This window comes from Podarcis cretensis (genome assembly GCF_951804945.1).
Source record: "Podarcis cretensis genome assembly, chromosome: 9".
NCBI lineage: Eukaryota > Metazoa > Chordata > Lepidosauria > Squamata > Lacertidae > Podarcis > Podarcis cretensis.
In genome coordinates, this window is record NC_137178.1 from 52,346,150 (window position 1) to 52,362,609 (window position 16,460).

The following is a 16,460-nucleotide window of genomic DNA, read 5'->3' on the forward strand; positions in this document are numbered from 1 at the left end:
ACTTACTGGCATGGTTTCAAGGCTTCCTCTTTGGTGCATGCATAAAAAAGTGAATAGGATGATGAGAGGCAAGCCTGCAAGGACTTGTTCACCAGTTTGAATTATTGGCAAACAGCCCTTAGCCAGCGAATTTAGCATGGGGAATTATTGTAAAAATAAAATAAAATTTATGATGTTTTTTCCACAATTTTCCAGAACACAACATGAATAATAAATAATAATTAGTCACAACAGTATTCATCCACAACAGGTGAGTTAGGAATGTTACAATAACAGGAAAGTAAAACTTTACTCTTTTGTGTGGACACGTCTACCCCATAATGTTGCATGTGTGGCTGGAGGATAAATAACGTCTTTGCAAGCGTTGATGAAACAAAGAAACAGGAACCATGTTGCATCAAATTGATTGCGCTTGGACATTCCCTTGACTACCCTGTGAGGTTGTGTTAAATGTTATGAGAGGGTGCTGATTTTAAGCTGGTGATTGCTAGAACCATAAAAATTCAGTATTTATGTATTGTTTTCGGATTTTTCTTTTTCTGTATGTAAAATAATGCAAGGTCTAAACAAAAAAAATGTTTCATGATCTTGGCACATCCTCAAAGACCTGCCACCAAAAAGTCTGAAGTATTTCACAATTCCACATGTGCAGTAGCAACTGCATCCCCCATGTTTTTGTCAGCACAGAGTTGAGACTCCCTTAATCATAAAGCGCCACCTTAAAAGTAGTTTCATTGTGGTTTCTTGTATTTTAGCCAGGTTTGTTTGGGGGGGGGGAGGTGTTGTTGTCTATATTCTGTCCCACTGCTCATCCTCGATTAGTGTTTCCAGGTCACCTTTCCACATGCTCTGAAACCTTACAGTTCATTTAATACCTTGTACAATTCAGAATTCATGCTTTTGCAATACAAACTTGTTGCCACGCAATGATGCTCATCCAAGGTGAGAGAGTGAAGACCCTTGTCCCTTCTGGTTAGAGAACTAGACTGAACCACCCTGTGATCTTCAGATGATTGGTGGATACAAATTTTAATAATAATAATAATAATAATAATAATAATAATAATAATAGAGCAATTAGTTGTGCTATTTGAAACCAGTTATGTTTCACTCTTGTAATTGATCTTGCAAAGAATGCCGTGTCATCAGGTAGCCCCTAATAATTATATATTTTACTTTGATTATCCCTTTAACTCCCCCTCACTTCAATTTATCATATTTGTCTGGGCAGCAAAACTTCAAGTAGTCCAATATTGGAATAATGGTAGACTGTATTTGAGCTAAAAAGGAGTTCCAGCATTTCCAGACCTGCAAAGATGTCCATAAAAAGGGATTGCTAATCTTATGTATTATTGCTCATGATGGGTTGAAAAGCAGAAGAGACGATACAGTAGGTATTGAAAGATACATCTCAAGTTGCACCTATTTGTATTCCCTGGGATCCCCATATAATATGAATAAGATGCTTCAGCAGGAAGGTTTCATAATACAGCTTTAGATTAGGCATTCCCAGAACCCCTGTCACGTGGTCTGTACAATGTGGCATTACTCAAGCTGCTCCTCTTGTCTCTTGTTGTGAAGCTATTCAAAAGCCACTGCTACTTTGAGAACCAATTATTTGGAATAGTGACAGGGAGGGTCTGGAAAAAGAAGTAGTGCTTTGGCAGTATAGCCATTTTAATGCCTGCTGTCCTCCCAAACCATGACAAGTTCGGGTTATGCCAGTTTTTCATCTCCCTTCTAATCTGCCCATACAATTTCCCACTAATATATTTCTCAACTGGGCATTGTTACTCCGAAGTACCTAAACCCACTAAAATCAGCAGCAGCAGCATTTTATTTGTACGCCACCTTTCCATAGTTAAAACAATGCTCAAGGCAGCTTACAACATGACAAGATTTACATAATTACCAATGTAACAAAAGTCATAAGCAATAAATAAAACACATCAAAAGTGCACAACCAAATGGAAAACAATTTCCACATAAGTCATAAAATCTAAAACTAGGAATACAGTGGTACCCCGGGTTAAGAACTTCATTCGTTCTGGAGGTCTGTTCTTAACCTGAGGTACCACTTTAGCTAATGGGGCCTCCCGCTGCCGCCGCACAATTTCTGTTCCCATCCTGAAGCAAAGTTCTTAACCCGAGGTACTATTTCTGGGTTAGCGGAGTCTGTAACCTGAAGCATCTGTAACCCAAGGTTACAGCATTAATATCAATTACAATTTAAAATGACATAGATAAAAAAAGAAAAGCAATTTAAAAAACAAAAACGGAGCCCTCTCTACCCAGATGGAAGGAGGCAGGCAAGGCCCTTCAGGCCCTCAGCAGCAGGTGAGTCCTGCAAAGTGAAGCCTGAGGACAGTTCTTCTCTGCTTCTGACATATTTAGTGGTATTATATAGACTTGGAGTAGTTTATTTCCAGTCTGGCTACCCCATTGTAAAGTTGTAGTTCTATCTTTAGGGCAGGGGTGGGGGACCTTTGACTTTCTAGATGTTGCTGAACTGCAGCTCCCATCAGCTCTGGCAAGCACAGCCAATGGATCCCCCACCTCCATTTTTAAAATGTCTACCTTTTCCTGATTGTCCAGGTTCATAGTCATAGCTTCATTTGCAGTATTATTTAACTCCACAGTTTGCAAGAAGAGATCCTATAACTTGGCCTTGATCGACTTGAGCAGCTAATGTTCATCTAACCTTTGCAGTGAATTCATCGGTTTCACCCTTGTCCTTGGCCACATTTGTCAGTTTCACACCCCTTGTTGTTTTGCTGTTGCCATGCACCATGCTAGTTATGGCCTCCGTGTTTGACAGCTCAGACATGCTCTCATCAGTTACCTCTTCCCTGCTCTATTTGGCCATCTTTGCTTTCTTCCCAAGGGCTCCCCGCTGCATAACGGATTTGCTGTTGTCTAGTTCTCAATACAGCCATTGCCCGAAGCAATATAAGCTCAGTGGCGGTGGGAGACTCAATACTAAGCCACCATTAAGCTCAAAAGCGAGCCACGCCTCCCCCAATTCTGTACTGCTCAAGTGGACTGCAGTTTCTTTACGGTCAAAAGAGAGCCGTTCAGGAATCTGTGGTTGTATTATAAAAGCTGGTAAGTGAACCAGCCATCTAGTTTATTATTTTAGAAGCTGATGCGTATTTGAATTATTAACACTTGACATGTTTTAGATTTAAATACAGTATCCACTCCTTCAAAAACTCTAGGAGTTAAAATGGTAACTAATTAGTGATTACTTGGTTATTTTGGCCACTGTTTTAGCTGTTTTGTTTCTGTTATACAGTGCACCTAGGCAGTTTTCCAAAAGCTTCTCTGGAAAACCTGGAACACTGTGCGATAGCATTTTCCCAGAGCAATTACTCATTTCAGCTTACAAAGGATTCTGGGTATGGTGGTGAAGAGCGAGGTTGGCCAATGCTTTCATATGACTTCACTTTGCAGAGATCCAGGCGGAAGATGACACGGCAGAATCCTGAGGCATTGCAGCGCAGTGTTACTTCCCCCATCATTGTGAGTGCTTCCATTCCAGAAAGTAGAAGTAGAACTGGTCTAGAAATGCTGAGTTGCACTAGATACTGTAAAGCTAATTAATGAATGAGGAGCCACATTCCTAAAGTCCTTTCCAGCTATCTTAATTTTGCTTGTGTGCTCTGCGGTCTGATGAGTTGACATCTACTCTTAATTGTCCAGGCACTACTGAATTACTTAACTGTGACCAATTTATAGGTAATGTGTTCTTGATCATAGCCTGATTTTAAAGGTAAGGTGTATTTGTCATCTTTCAGGTCCAGTGCAGTCTTTCAGAGAATCCTGTGGACTCTGGTCTGTTATTCTAAAGCAGCAATGCTGCAGCAAGCAAAGGCTCCAGCAGCCCAGTCAGCTGCTTGTGGCTGCAAAGCCAGACAGGATGTATGTGACTGTTGCCATGGAAACAAAGGGGCAGTCCATTCTCCTTATTGAGCACAGGATGTGACCTCAGTGTGTGTCATATGACCTGTACAGGATGTACATGGGTGGAGTTTGGAGTCTCTCTCTGTTTTGTTGAAGAGAGCAGACATGTTTTCTCTATATGACTGCTGAAGACAGGAATAAAACATGTAGATACATTTCTGTCTGTGTCTGATTCCCCTCCCTGGGGATATGCTGGAGAGCAGGGAGGAGGAGAGCAGTTGGTGTGTTTTTCTCACAGCCTGAGGAAAATCGCCGGAACGGACCTCGTGTGTTTTTCCTACCGGGAGTCGCCGGAGGGAGGTCAAAAGAATTCAGCCGGTGCCTGGAGAGATAGGCACATACCTCTGACCGGCCCTGAATTCTGACATTGGTAGCAGTTGACGGTTGCTACGATCCATGGGAGTCTGCATCAAGGAGACTGTATTCATCCCTCTCCATGGAAGCCTGAGATGGAAGCTGATTCTCTGCAGCCAGAAGCTGACCAGAAGAAGCTGAAAGCCAAGCTACGGAGCCCAGGTATGAGATTTTCGGGCTTAAGAGTGTGAATGCAGATGGATTAATTCTCTGCTTCATGGGAGCAACGTTTGGGAAAAACAGCTCCGAGAGAGAAGAGTCTGCATTCCAAACATTCCTGTGGTTTTTCCTGTCCAAGGAAAGGAATGTGGTTGCTTAGCAACGCAGGGCAGTTTCAAGATAAGGGCTGGAAGTCAGGCTATGCCCAGGGAGGCAAAAACAGCTCGTGTTTAGACTAGGCCCTTACAAAGGAACTGTGAAAGGGGACTTTCCAAGCGGCCAGTGTTATTGCTGCCAGGTGCACAGAGTGTAAACAAGCCAGCTATTGGATTTTAGAGGCTTGTGTTTGAGAGTCAATGCAAGGACTCAAAATGGATGTCAAGAAGGGAAGCCTGCCTTCTCCACCCCTCTTGACCAGTGACAATTATGCATCTTGGTCTATTAAGATGAAGGCCCTGCTGCAGAATCAGAGACTGTTTGGGGTGATTGAGAACCCCATCCCTGCAGCACCAACGCGTCCTTGGGAGTCACAGGATGTGAAGGCCAGAACTGCTATAATTCTGTGCGTGTCAGACTCTCAGCTTATTCATATACAAGATTTACCGCACGCGAAAGATGTTTGGGACACGCTGAGAAGGACACATCAGAGAGATGCAGGTTCTTCAGCGTTGCTGTATTTTGAAAAGCTGACTAACCTGAGGCTTGCGCCTGATGGAGATGTTCAAGCGCACCTGACGGAAATGAAATTTCTGCGTCAGCAGATGGTGGAACGCAATTTCCGTCTGCAGGAGGAAGTGTTTTGCTTCATGGTGATCAACAGCCTGAATCGGACTTACAAAACTGTTGCCAGTCAGCTGGGGTCTCTCCCAGCGCAAGATCTAACGTCGGACAGGGTCTTTGCCGTGGTTCTGAACGAACATGACAGACTTGCCGCCCTGGAAGTCAAGGACAGGGGGAGGGAAGAACGGAGTTCAGACACCCCCACTGCTGTAGCTACTGGAGGAGACGCCGTAGCTTTGAACGTTGTCCAATGCCACAATTGTGGACAGACTGGGCATCTTCAGCGGAACTGCAGGAAGCCACGTCAGAACAAAGGAGCCAAGGGAAGCTCCACGAAGTCTGAGGCGTCAGGCAGAAGTCATGCCAAGTCACAGGCGAAGCCTGCAAAGGCTTTGATGTCCCTAAAAGCCACACCACAAGTGGGGAATTCCTTCGTTTTAGACACGGGAGCGACGGTTCACATGACCCATCGCAGGGATTTGTTTTCGTCGTTTAAGAAGCAAAGCTTCGTTGTACAACAAGCCAACGGTCGAGAGCTGGAAGCCACCGGAATTGGGACTGTGTATCTTAAAAGTCTGAACTTGACTATAAACGATGTTTATTTGGTTCCAGAGTTGAAGTACAATCTGCTCAGCGTTTCGCAGATTGCCAAGAAGGGACTAAAACTGTCCTATGATGATCAACACTGCGAGATCTACAAAGATGGAGAGTTGTATCTTTCTGCCGAAGAGAAAGATGGACTGTATTTGTTGACTTTTGATCAAAGTGATTACATGGAATGTAATTCTTGTGATTCTAACATAATTTCTTTTGCAGGTGTAGCTGAGAAGAGCGCCAAGCAGGTCACCTCGAGGGTCGACAAGGCATTTCAGCGGGTGTATGCTGATGTGATTGGTCCTCTAGCACCTTCTAGAGGCAATGCAAAGTATTACCTAATATGTGTTGATTCTTTTACAGGTTTTGTCTGGATTTATCTTTTGGAGAGACCGAAAGAAGCCTTAGAAAGGTTTAAAGAGTTTTGTGACAAGGTTAAAAATATGCATGATGCTGACATAGATTGTCTTTGCACAGATGAGAAGCCAATTTTTCTCTTACAGGATTTCCAGAGGTTCCTGAAGAAGAAAGGGATAAGACACAAAGTTGCTAGTTCCGAAGAAGCTTGGAACAGATGTGTTTGTGTTAGGGTGAACAAAGAATTGCAAAAGGGAATGCATGCGCAATTGCTTAGTTCACATCTGCCACATGAGTACTGGGCTGAGTCGCTAATGTCATATTGTTACACGTGGTTGAGAAAGTTTTCAAAAGAGTTGGGAAGTTCTCCTTTTGAGAAACTGTTCCACAGAAAACCTTCTGTTGCCCATTTCAAGGTTTTTGGGTCTCATGTGAGGACAGAAGCTCCGGGTGGAGTAAAGAATGCCAGAGGCATTTTTGTGGGTTATGAAAAGGGTCTCTACAGAGTAATTTTGTCTGAATCTGGTAAGGTGATTCTCACAAAATTTCTAGAGAGTGCTCCTGAACAGGAGCGAGTGATTGTTCACACATTTCCCACAGGTGATGATGATGATGATGATTCTGATGATGATGATGAGTTTGATCTTATTGAGTTCAGTAGTACTGATGATGACAGCGATAGCTCAGACAGCTCAGTTGTCACAGTCATTGAGAGGAAATCTCACATAATGACTAGACCCTCAGAAGAGGAGGATGAACCACTGATTAAGCTTAGTACTGGTTCTCCAGAGAGCTCAGAGGCTGAACCAGAAAGCAGAGAAGAGCAGCACCTCTTACGTAGGTCTGAGAGAGCAACGAAGGGTGTACCACCCAAGAGGTATTCAAAAGAGTTTGCCAACCAAGCTATTGCATGTGTTGCTGTTGTAAACGACCAAGGTCAAACTGAAGCTGTGTCTGAGTCAGAGACAAAGGCACAACAGAGAGTTGCTAACCAAGGTAATGCAGAAGCACTCATTCCTTGGAAGTCACACAACCAGAGAGGTACATTGGTAAAACCAGTGGCGGGTAGTTCCAAGGGTGGAACTGAAACAACAGGGGAGTGTTATAAGTATAACAACTGTTTGTTTTCTTCTCTGGATGACGCTTTGCTCGCAGCACGCATTGATGCTTTAGGGGGAGTATGTTATTCTAAAGCAGCAATGCTGCAGCAAGCAAAGGCTCCAGCAGCCCAGTCAGCTGCTTATGGCTGCAAAGCCAGACAGGATGTATGTGACTGTTGCCATGGAAACAAAGGGGCAGTCCATTCTCCTTATTGAGCACAGGATGTGAGCTCAGTGTGTGTCATATGACCTGTACAGGATGTACATGGGTGGAGTTTGGAGTCTCTCTCTGTTTTGTTGAAGAGAGCAGACATGTTTTCTCTATATGACTGCTGAAGACAGGAATAAAACATGTAGATACATTTCTGTCTGTGTCTGATTCCCCTCCCTGGGGATATGCTGGAGAGCAGGGAGGAGGAGAGCAGTTGGTGTGTTTTTCTCACAGCCTGAGGAAAATCGCCGGAACGGACCTCGTGTGTTTTTCCTACCGGGAGTCGCCGGAGGGAGGTCAAAAGAATTCAGCCGGTGCCTGGAGAGATAGGCACATACCTCTGACCGGCCCTGAATTCATCTATACTACAAAATAGATGTTTTCATAATAATATTGTGTATTTTTTTGTCTGTATCCGGTGTGGTTGTCCATGCAGATGAAGGAAGCATATCTGCAAGGGGATAAAGACTGCTCCATTTTAGCATGTTGTGTGGTTTTACTAACACATTGCTTTTAAAATCTTGGAATAGTATGATTTTAACCTTTTTAAACTTTTTTTGTCTTTCGTTTAGGTTTTGTGAAGAACATGCTCTGTATTTTATATAGACTTTAAAAAAAAATGTGCTTAGAAGATGTGAATTTATGGCATTGGAGTTTTGCCTAGCTGTTGAACGTGAGGGAAAATATATTAAAATATGTTTTTTATCATTTTGGATATTTATTTCTGGCAAAAAAGGATGTTGAGGGCATGACTTTTCCCTTCCATTGAACTTTAGCCATTGTTCTGTACATCTGTTCACTCTACCTGAAACAGCGCATGTTGAGAATACTTCGGTTCTTGTTGAAAACAAAACCCAAATAGGAAATGCTGTAATTTTCTAATCTAATATTTTTAATCCAATGATGGCCTTTGTTTATCTTGTACCTAGATAGTCAGCATATTCTATCAAGCTATATTAAGATAAGCATGTATGAAGGAATGTTAGCATAAATAGAAATTTCAGAAGTTTGTTTTGGACAGGTCAAACTATACTACTAGCTTTAAATGTAAGCTTGATTGTTAAATGCACTCCCAGCTCCCTTTTGCAGTGGTTCAGTTAGGTAATTTTGCACTCTGGAATAAATGGTCTTAGCTTCTTTGGATGGTAAGGTGTATTACTTCAAAATGTGGTATGCCAACACTGCTTCACTGAGTGTGAACTGGGGCCCCTGCCCCAAAGTCTTATCCTGATGGTATCACTACCCTTTTCGAAAATAATTTTGACTATAACTTGCAAATTTGAAATTTGTAATGCAAATGCTTATTGTCTTAATCTTCCACTGACCTAGTTTGCACTTACGCTAAGCCAAACCATGTCTTAGTGCAAGCAGATGGATGGGATATAAATTTAATAAATAGATACTAAACAATGGCTGGGTGCCACTTAACCAGCAGTAGAAGTTCTCCACACAGCATAGAATCTTTCAATATTCTGTTGTCACCAGAGGCCAACTGACAGCAGCATTGTTTGTGACATGAAGAGCAAAGCGTTAGTATTAAGTGGAAATTATTGTGCATAATAATAACTGCTATTTTTTTTAGTAAAGTTGAAGTGTGTCTTCAAACAGGTTTTTCAGGTCTTATGTGTGCATATTTACCTGAGTTTGCTTTTGATTGGCTTATAGAGCAGGGGTCACCACTCTTTTTGGACCAGTGGGCACATCTCAAATTTTGAGAGAGTGCTGTGGGCGCCACTCACAAAATGGCTGCCATGAGGCTTGGCATAATACAAAATTGGTGAGTGTATAATCATTGATGCTTCTCCATAGCTATATCCCCCTGTGCCTGATTGCGAAGATACACCTGTTTAAGACCTTGGTTTCCCCATTCCCGCTCCTAAACCAGAGTCTAGGCTGCCACTCAGTAATGCAAGAATAAGCCCCATTAAACTCAAAGGGACTCATTTATGAGGTTGGCATATATACCATTACCTCTTTAGGTCATTTGAGCAAGGGAAGCTTTTCATGGACTGGAAATTAAAAGCTTTCCTTGCTCAAAGGACCTAAAGAGGTGATACACAGATGTAAAGGGTAGCATATACTTAAAGCTAAATGTAGTATATGGGTGCTCTGGAACATAGACTTTACAATGTTGTGGGTGTTTTGACAGCTCCTGCTCTTAGGTATGCCTGGTAATGGCTCTTTCTTTCAATGACTTGGGTGGAAGAAGAACCCTGTCTTCTGGTACTTCCTTGGGAGAAGGCTTCCACTGTTTCGCTGTAAGATTGCAAGAGGCAGCTGTACACTCTGCTGTGAAACAGAAGTATTGCATGAGAGAAAGCATTTGATACTTAGAGCGTCTGCTGGAGCATGCCAAAACTTGCTGGGCTCTCAAGAGTGGCCTGTAGTGGCTCATCCCTCCCAGGACTTGGGAGGAAGAAAAACCCAATATCCAGGTCTCGCCAATCAGCATATACCGTATTTTTCCTTCTATAACACGCAGATTTTTTCTCCTAAAAAGGAAGGGGAAATGTCTGTGCGTGTTATTGAGCGAATGTGTGGTCCCTGGAGCCAAATAGTGCAAGGGGAGGCAAAAAAAAGCAGGCAAAAATCAAACCGCGCGTCTCCTAGAAGGGAAACTTGAAAAGAGGAAGCGGCTGCTTTCCAGCATTCTGCCTCAGGGTCTTACTGCCCACCCACCTCTGTTTCCTTGCTGTGTTTGCTCAAACGGAACAAAGAGCAGGGAAAGCCCCTCCCCTCCAGGCAAGCAGAGGGGAAAGCTGAAAACATGCAGGAGGGAAGAGAGAGAGAGAGCGCGCGAGCTGGCTGGCTTGGGTGGGTAGGTGAGGGAAAACTTTTGCTTTCCTTTCCTCCCTACCCCTCTCCTGCATTCTTAGCCAGCTGCTTCTCTGCACACCCCTCTCCTGCTCCTTGTCCCTTCTGTGTTTTTCCTTCCCTCCCCACTTAAAATGTGGTTAAAAAGCATGGATCCACATGGATCCTCAGGATCTTTGCATTGGGTCAGCCCAAATTCACCATCAGATCACATAGCATGTCCATGGCTACAGCCTGCCCCCCAAAAATCACGCACCCACTGTTGCCTGGGGCTGCAATGGTGCAAAAACGTGGTTAAAAAGAATGGATCTACATGGATCCTCAGGATCTTTGCATTGGGTCAGCCCAAATTCACCATCAGATCACATAACATGTCCATGGCTACAGCCTGCCCCCCAAAAACCACACACCCACTGTTGCCTGGGGCTGCAATGGTGCAAAAACGTGGTTAAAAAGCATGGATCTACATGGATCCTCAGGATCTTTGCATTCAGTCCCCCCAAATTCACCATCAGATCACATAGCATGTCCATGGTTACAGCCTGCCCCCCCAAAATCACGCACCCACTGTTGCCTGGGGCTGCAATGGTGCAAAAACATGGTTACAAAACATGGATCCACATGGATCCTCAGGATCTTTGCATTGGGTCAGCCCAAATTCACCATCAGAGCACATAGCATGTCCATGGCTACAGCCTGCCCCCCCAAAATCACGCACCCACTGTTGCCTGGGGCTGCAATGGTGCAAAAACGTGGTTACAAAGCATGGATCCACAGGGATTCTCAGGATTTTTGCATTGGGTCACCCCAAATTCACCATCAGATCACATGTCTGTGGCCACAGCAAGAAGCACAAAAATGATACATCCACTGTTTCATTCAGAATGTTTTATCCCTTGTTTTCCTCCTCTAAAAACGATGTGCGTGTTATGGTCAGGTGCGTGTTATAGAGCGAAAAATACGGTAAACATCTGCTTCTCCACTATAAAGTTGCAGGTTGCCCAAGGCTAGGACTTTGAACAATCTAATAAGATAATGAAAGAGTTGACTTAGAGTGATGCAGTTCAAAAAGTAGAGCTAGAAACATGTAAGGCAAACTAGGAGAGAAATGCAGAATTAAAGTCTCAGGCATAACTTATATTTTGAGGTGTTCTAGAACACTTTGGTAGGTTTCTTTGACCAAATATTATTTGGATATTGAAAGCAGGGCTGCAGTAGGAATTGAGATAGCATTTTGAAGAGGATCTTGCATGTTTCAATTCTTAGAAAGCAGCAGTTATAGGGCATTAAAGTGACTTCCCAAATAGTTTTAGTTTTAAACCACAAGCAAAGCAAATGGACTGTGTTCCAAATATATGATATGTGTGGGTTTGTGCTTCTGTTTGTTTTTTTGTGATGGCTTGTTTTGTGTTTTTCTTTTCTCTTTTTTTGTTGTTGACATATGTATAGGGACAGTGGGAGGGAAGGGCGGAGTGGAATGTCAGTGACATTTGGGTGGGAAGAGAAAGGAAAACGGAGACTATTTCTAAGTGTATGAATTTTTAGAAAACTGACAAAGTGTTACTAAAACAGAGCAAAAGGTAGCATTATATAAGAAATAATTTATTTCCCAAAAAGGGAAGATATGTGAAATTTAACTTGAAGTCAGGATACCATTTTAACTTATCAGCCAAAATATTATAAAATAGTATGGCACTATAGCTAATGCAGGATATGCCTCAGTTATGAAAGCTTGGGTTCTTTCTGGAATGACTACTTCCCATCTTAAAAAAAGAGGAAAATTTTAATTTGCTTTAGAATGAAGAAGGTAATGTTATTAATAGGAATCTAGAAGATGAATAGTTTCAGTTTAATATCACATGAAAATGCATTTATCATATTTTTTATTTTTTTAAAAATAGCTATGGACTATTTAAAAATACTGCACTGGTCCATCCTGCTCACAATTTTGTGCTCTGACTGCTAATGGTTCTCCTGGGTTTCAGACAGGAATCTTTCCCAGCTATACCTGGACACGCTAATGATTGAACCTAGAACTTTTTGCACCCAAAATACGTGTTTTACCACTGAGATAAGACTTTCCCATTTCACGAGAGAGAGAGAGCGCAAGAGCAAGCAAGCAGGCAAGTTGCTGTTTAGTATTGAGTTGTCCTATGAAATGAAAACTTTCCCGCCAAATCAAATCTTTTTTTCATAGAGTGGGTACATCAGATGTATTTCATACTATCACTAAACAACTGACTAATGGACACTTATCAAATAGTTTGGTTATCCAAAGGAGCTCATGGAGAAGTCCTCCATCACCCCTTATCTCTTCGGTTTCCACAAAGTCCTGCCAGTAGCAAGAAAGGATAAGATAAAATGGGATGGGACATGAATGAAACACTTGCTGTTGTGACAAACAGAACTGTGTGCCCCTGATAGTAGCACCCAAATTACTCCGCATGCAATCATTCTGTATTATAAACAAATTTATTGGGGGGTGAAAATGATGCATAATTGGGTTGTATTCTGTGAACTATATTCTGTGGTTAAATTTGTTCTGAACAGGACCTTTCCTTGAGGGAAGACATTGGAGACGCTTGCAGTCTTTTTCAAACTTAAGTCTCTTTGTTGGACTACACTTCCCATCATCCACTGACCACTGGTCCTGCTAGTTAGGGATGATGGGAGTTGTAGTTCAAGTTTGAGAAATACTGTTGGAGGAAATGGGTGGAAAGTATATGCTGAGAATCTAACTGGATATTTCGAATAACATTCTCCTTAAGAACCCATTCATTATTATCCATTTTTTATCACTTAGAAAACTTTCTTATTAAATTAATTTTTTGTTTTTTGCAGTTTTTTATGTAGCCATCTGCAAGAAGCATCTTCTCTACTCAAGCAAATTCTGTTTGGTAGCCATTTTCAGGTTGTTTTCTTAGTATGATAAGAAAGTAACAGGGAACAGCTTTGCTTTTTTTCAGTTGACTGTTGTTCCTTTCAGTTAGTAGTAGTGGTGATAAAACCAATTGTTGGGCATTTAAATAAACTGGACAGTCAAATTGCAAAAGCACTCCCCCCACCCACAGCTTGCCCTTTAATTTGGAGCATAAACATTGGAAAGTTGAGTGTGGTAATTTAATTTTGAAGGAGAGCTGCTTTAAGTGAGCATCAGCCCAAGTTAATGGGAGCCATATGGTTGATTCCCCCTGCCTTCATGCTCCGTAAGAGTTGTGGTATTCAGAAGAAATAAGCTACCCAACTTTTTATTAAGAAGAAAAATGCACTTTAAAATTGATCTGAAATAATGTAGACGATAAGTGTTAGCAAATATTATTTTTAAGAGTATGATAAAACATGGCAAATTAGTACCTCTGAAGGTGAGATGAAGAAGAGCTGTCACTGGTTCTCTGTAAGCTCTACAAAAATATTTGAGATGAGGAGCCACAAAATGTCTCATAGACATCTGTAGAGTGCCTATTGTATTAACTGTGTCAGCAGTGAAAATAAATGAGAATTCCCCTGTCACGATAAACAAGAACTAAAAATTATTTTAAGAATTAAAAAGGAGTGGCTTATGTTATGCTTTTAAAAGGCAGTCAGCCCATGCAAATATTTATTCATTGTTTAGCTTGACTTTATAATAAGTTGTGTAGAGTCGAAACATTAGTAGAGTTTTCAGGTATGCAGAAGCATTCAGAAGCTATTTGTTTAGTAATAGTAAATGATTTAAATAGAAAATAATAGCTGCATCCTAAGTCATACCACTGAATGCAGTGTCCACAATCCAGTCCAGTGGTGTGTTGGTGGCTGTTTCGTGTATTTAAGATGCCCAAGACCCTGTGTTGTGTTGCTGCAACTATTTAACACAAAATCTAGTAGAGTTTAAGCACCCTGAAATCATTGGGCTTAAGTGCATTTAGAGCAGTATTTGTCCCATGCACTTATAATCATAAGCACAGCTTCAGTCCCGCAGAGAGCATGTAGACCAGCTGAGCCTCCACATGCGAGCCTGTGTTGAAGGTGAAATTCTTGATAACCAGATGTTTGTTCAGAAAGGGACAATAAGGGAGGCTGAGTCCATCCCCCTGCTCTCCAACTAAAACAGCTGATGGGAGGGTTTCGTTTTTAAAAAATGGGTTCCACATGTGCAATTTCAGGCAGGGGAATTGCATATACTTCACTGCATGTGACTTCTCCTTCAGCTAGAGATATGGAAGTGTAGATAAATGAAACAAAGATAATCATTTGCATGAATCTAAAATCCTTTCTCATAAGAACCGACTTTAATATTGCTTTTAAGTAAACAAGAAAGCACCTTGCACTTACAATCAATGCAATACCATGTGTAAAACAAATTCTCTTATTAGCCTTCGTATTTTTGTAAATTTGAAGTCCCTCATTACTTGAAAGACGTACTCATGGTTTACCATTCCTCCCCCCCCTTCATTCCTCCCCCCACCCCTCCTCATCTCAAATTAAACTGTTGCCTTTATGAACCCCTGCTAGTGATGCTGATGCAAATTCACCACCTCAATGAGAATTAGGCTTGAAATGGTAGGTAAAGTGCAGACTTTGAAACGTCATGCATATGGGATTTTTGTCCTTTATAATCGCTTATCACAGGGAACGGTTACATATTTTTTCAATGCAGTATTTATATTGCTCTTTAAAAAAGTCACTGATTTTACACAGATTTTTAAAGAAGATGACGAAGGGGTAAAAATTGGGGAAACGACCTAATAAGGTCAAATACAGATGCCAAAAACTTCCATCAGATTTCTCTGTCAGCTTCTTCATTCTTGACTGACAGTCCTCTCAATACTCGTGGTTTCATTCTAATAAAATGAGTAAAATTAATGTTAGCCTTCTGCTAGAGTTTTTTTATAGAATTGTCGAGCAATCTGCTTAAAGATAGAGAGCAGGGGGTTTTTTATATTAAAAAATGGAGGCTGCCTGTTCCTAAAGATTCCCCCCCCCCAAATATTCCTGAAGACTTGTACATTTTAACCCCCTTACCACCACCCCTATTAAACCAGACTTTGGGGATTGATATGTTTTAATAATGTCAATTCTGTTGTGAAAATATTCTGGGGTTGTTGTTGTTTTAATGTTCTTCTGTTGTCCAGGTTTTATTCCAAAACTACGTTGGAAACATCTGTGTCTATAATAGTCAGCTTGCTTTGAGGATATTTAAGCAAAATATTTTCTTTCTGCAGGTGATGTATCGCCCATCAGTATGTCTCCCATCAGTCAATCACAGTTTATCCCACTTGGGGAAATCCTTTGCTTGGCCATTTCTGCAATGAACTCAGCACGAAAACAAGTCACGCAAGAAGCGCTAATGGAACACCTAACAACCTGTTTCCCAGGTAAAATACATGCTAATGTAACTGTGCTCACATTGACCCAGATTTTCTTTTCCTTATTTTTAAACAAAGCATTTCAAATGACCTGTAAAAGTTTTACAAGCTTGCTGTTTTGAAATGATGTATATTCAGGTTATTTCACTTGCTTTTCTTGTTATATTGAATCAGGGCTTGTCTGTCACCTCATTCTCAATTATATGTGCATGGAAAGGATTTTCTTTCTAAATAGATGTGAGTGTGGATTTTAAAGTATGTTTCAAATACTTCCTTCATCTTTTCTAAAAAGAGTTCAAAATATTAGAGAATTAAACATGCTTGGGGGTTTTTGGGGTTGGGTTTTTTTAGGGGTGGGAGTTGGGAAGTTAACATGCAGCCTGATCCTGTTTTTGCAGAAGTAAATCCTACTTAGTTCAGTGGGGTTTACTCTGAAGTAACTTTGCATAGGATTGTAGCTGCATTCTGTAGCAGAGTTCTTTTATTACTCTTCACGTGTGGCTTTATTTATAAGGTGAGTTGCCAGTGTTCTCAGAAGACTGTGAAATTAATGATCCATGTTGGAGGTGGAAAGGCGGTGGAGAGGGCGCATAAAGTTCATGTTACTTTCTAGCATAGTATATCTCAATGTTTTCTGCATGACAACTTGGTGTGCTACAGTAAGGGCCAAAAGAATGAAATCCCGAAGAAAGGAACACTTCCACTAGACAGTTGAGATTAAAAATATTTCAGATGGCTAATTTGGATTTATACACATCAGTACAGAACTTTGCTTATCAGCCG

At 41.4% G+C, this 16,460-nt stretch overlaps 1 protein-coding gene across 5 annotated transcripts in view; it reads left to right on the top strand.

Moving 5' to 3' along the window:
- Positions 1-16,460, top strand: part of STOX2 (storkhead box 2) — a 136,924-nt gene that overhangs the window by 98,571 nt on the left and 21,893 nt on the right. For all 5 annotated transcript variants that reach the window (XR_013842207.1, XM_079989903.1, XM_079989904.1 and 2 more), the window contains exon 2: positions 15,534-15,686. Coding sequence is in view for 4 of the 5 variants with exons in the window: in XM_079989903.1 (XP_079846029.1) it covers positions 15,534-15,686 (153 nt within the window). In the remaining variant the exon portion in view is untranslated. The remainder of the gene's footprint in view (positions 1-15,533; positions 15,687-16,460) is intronic.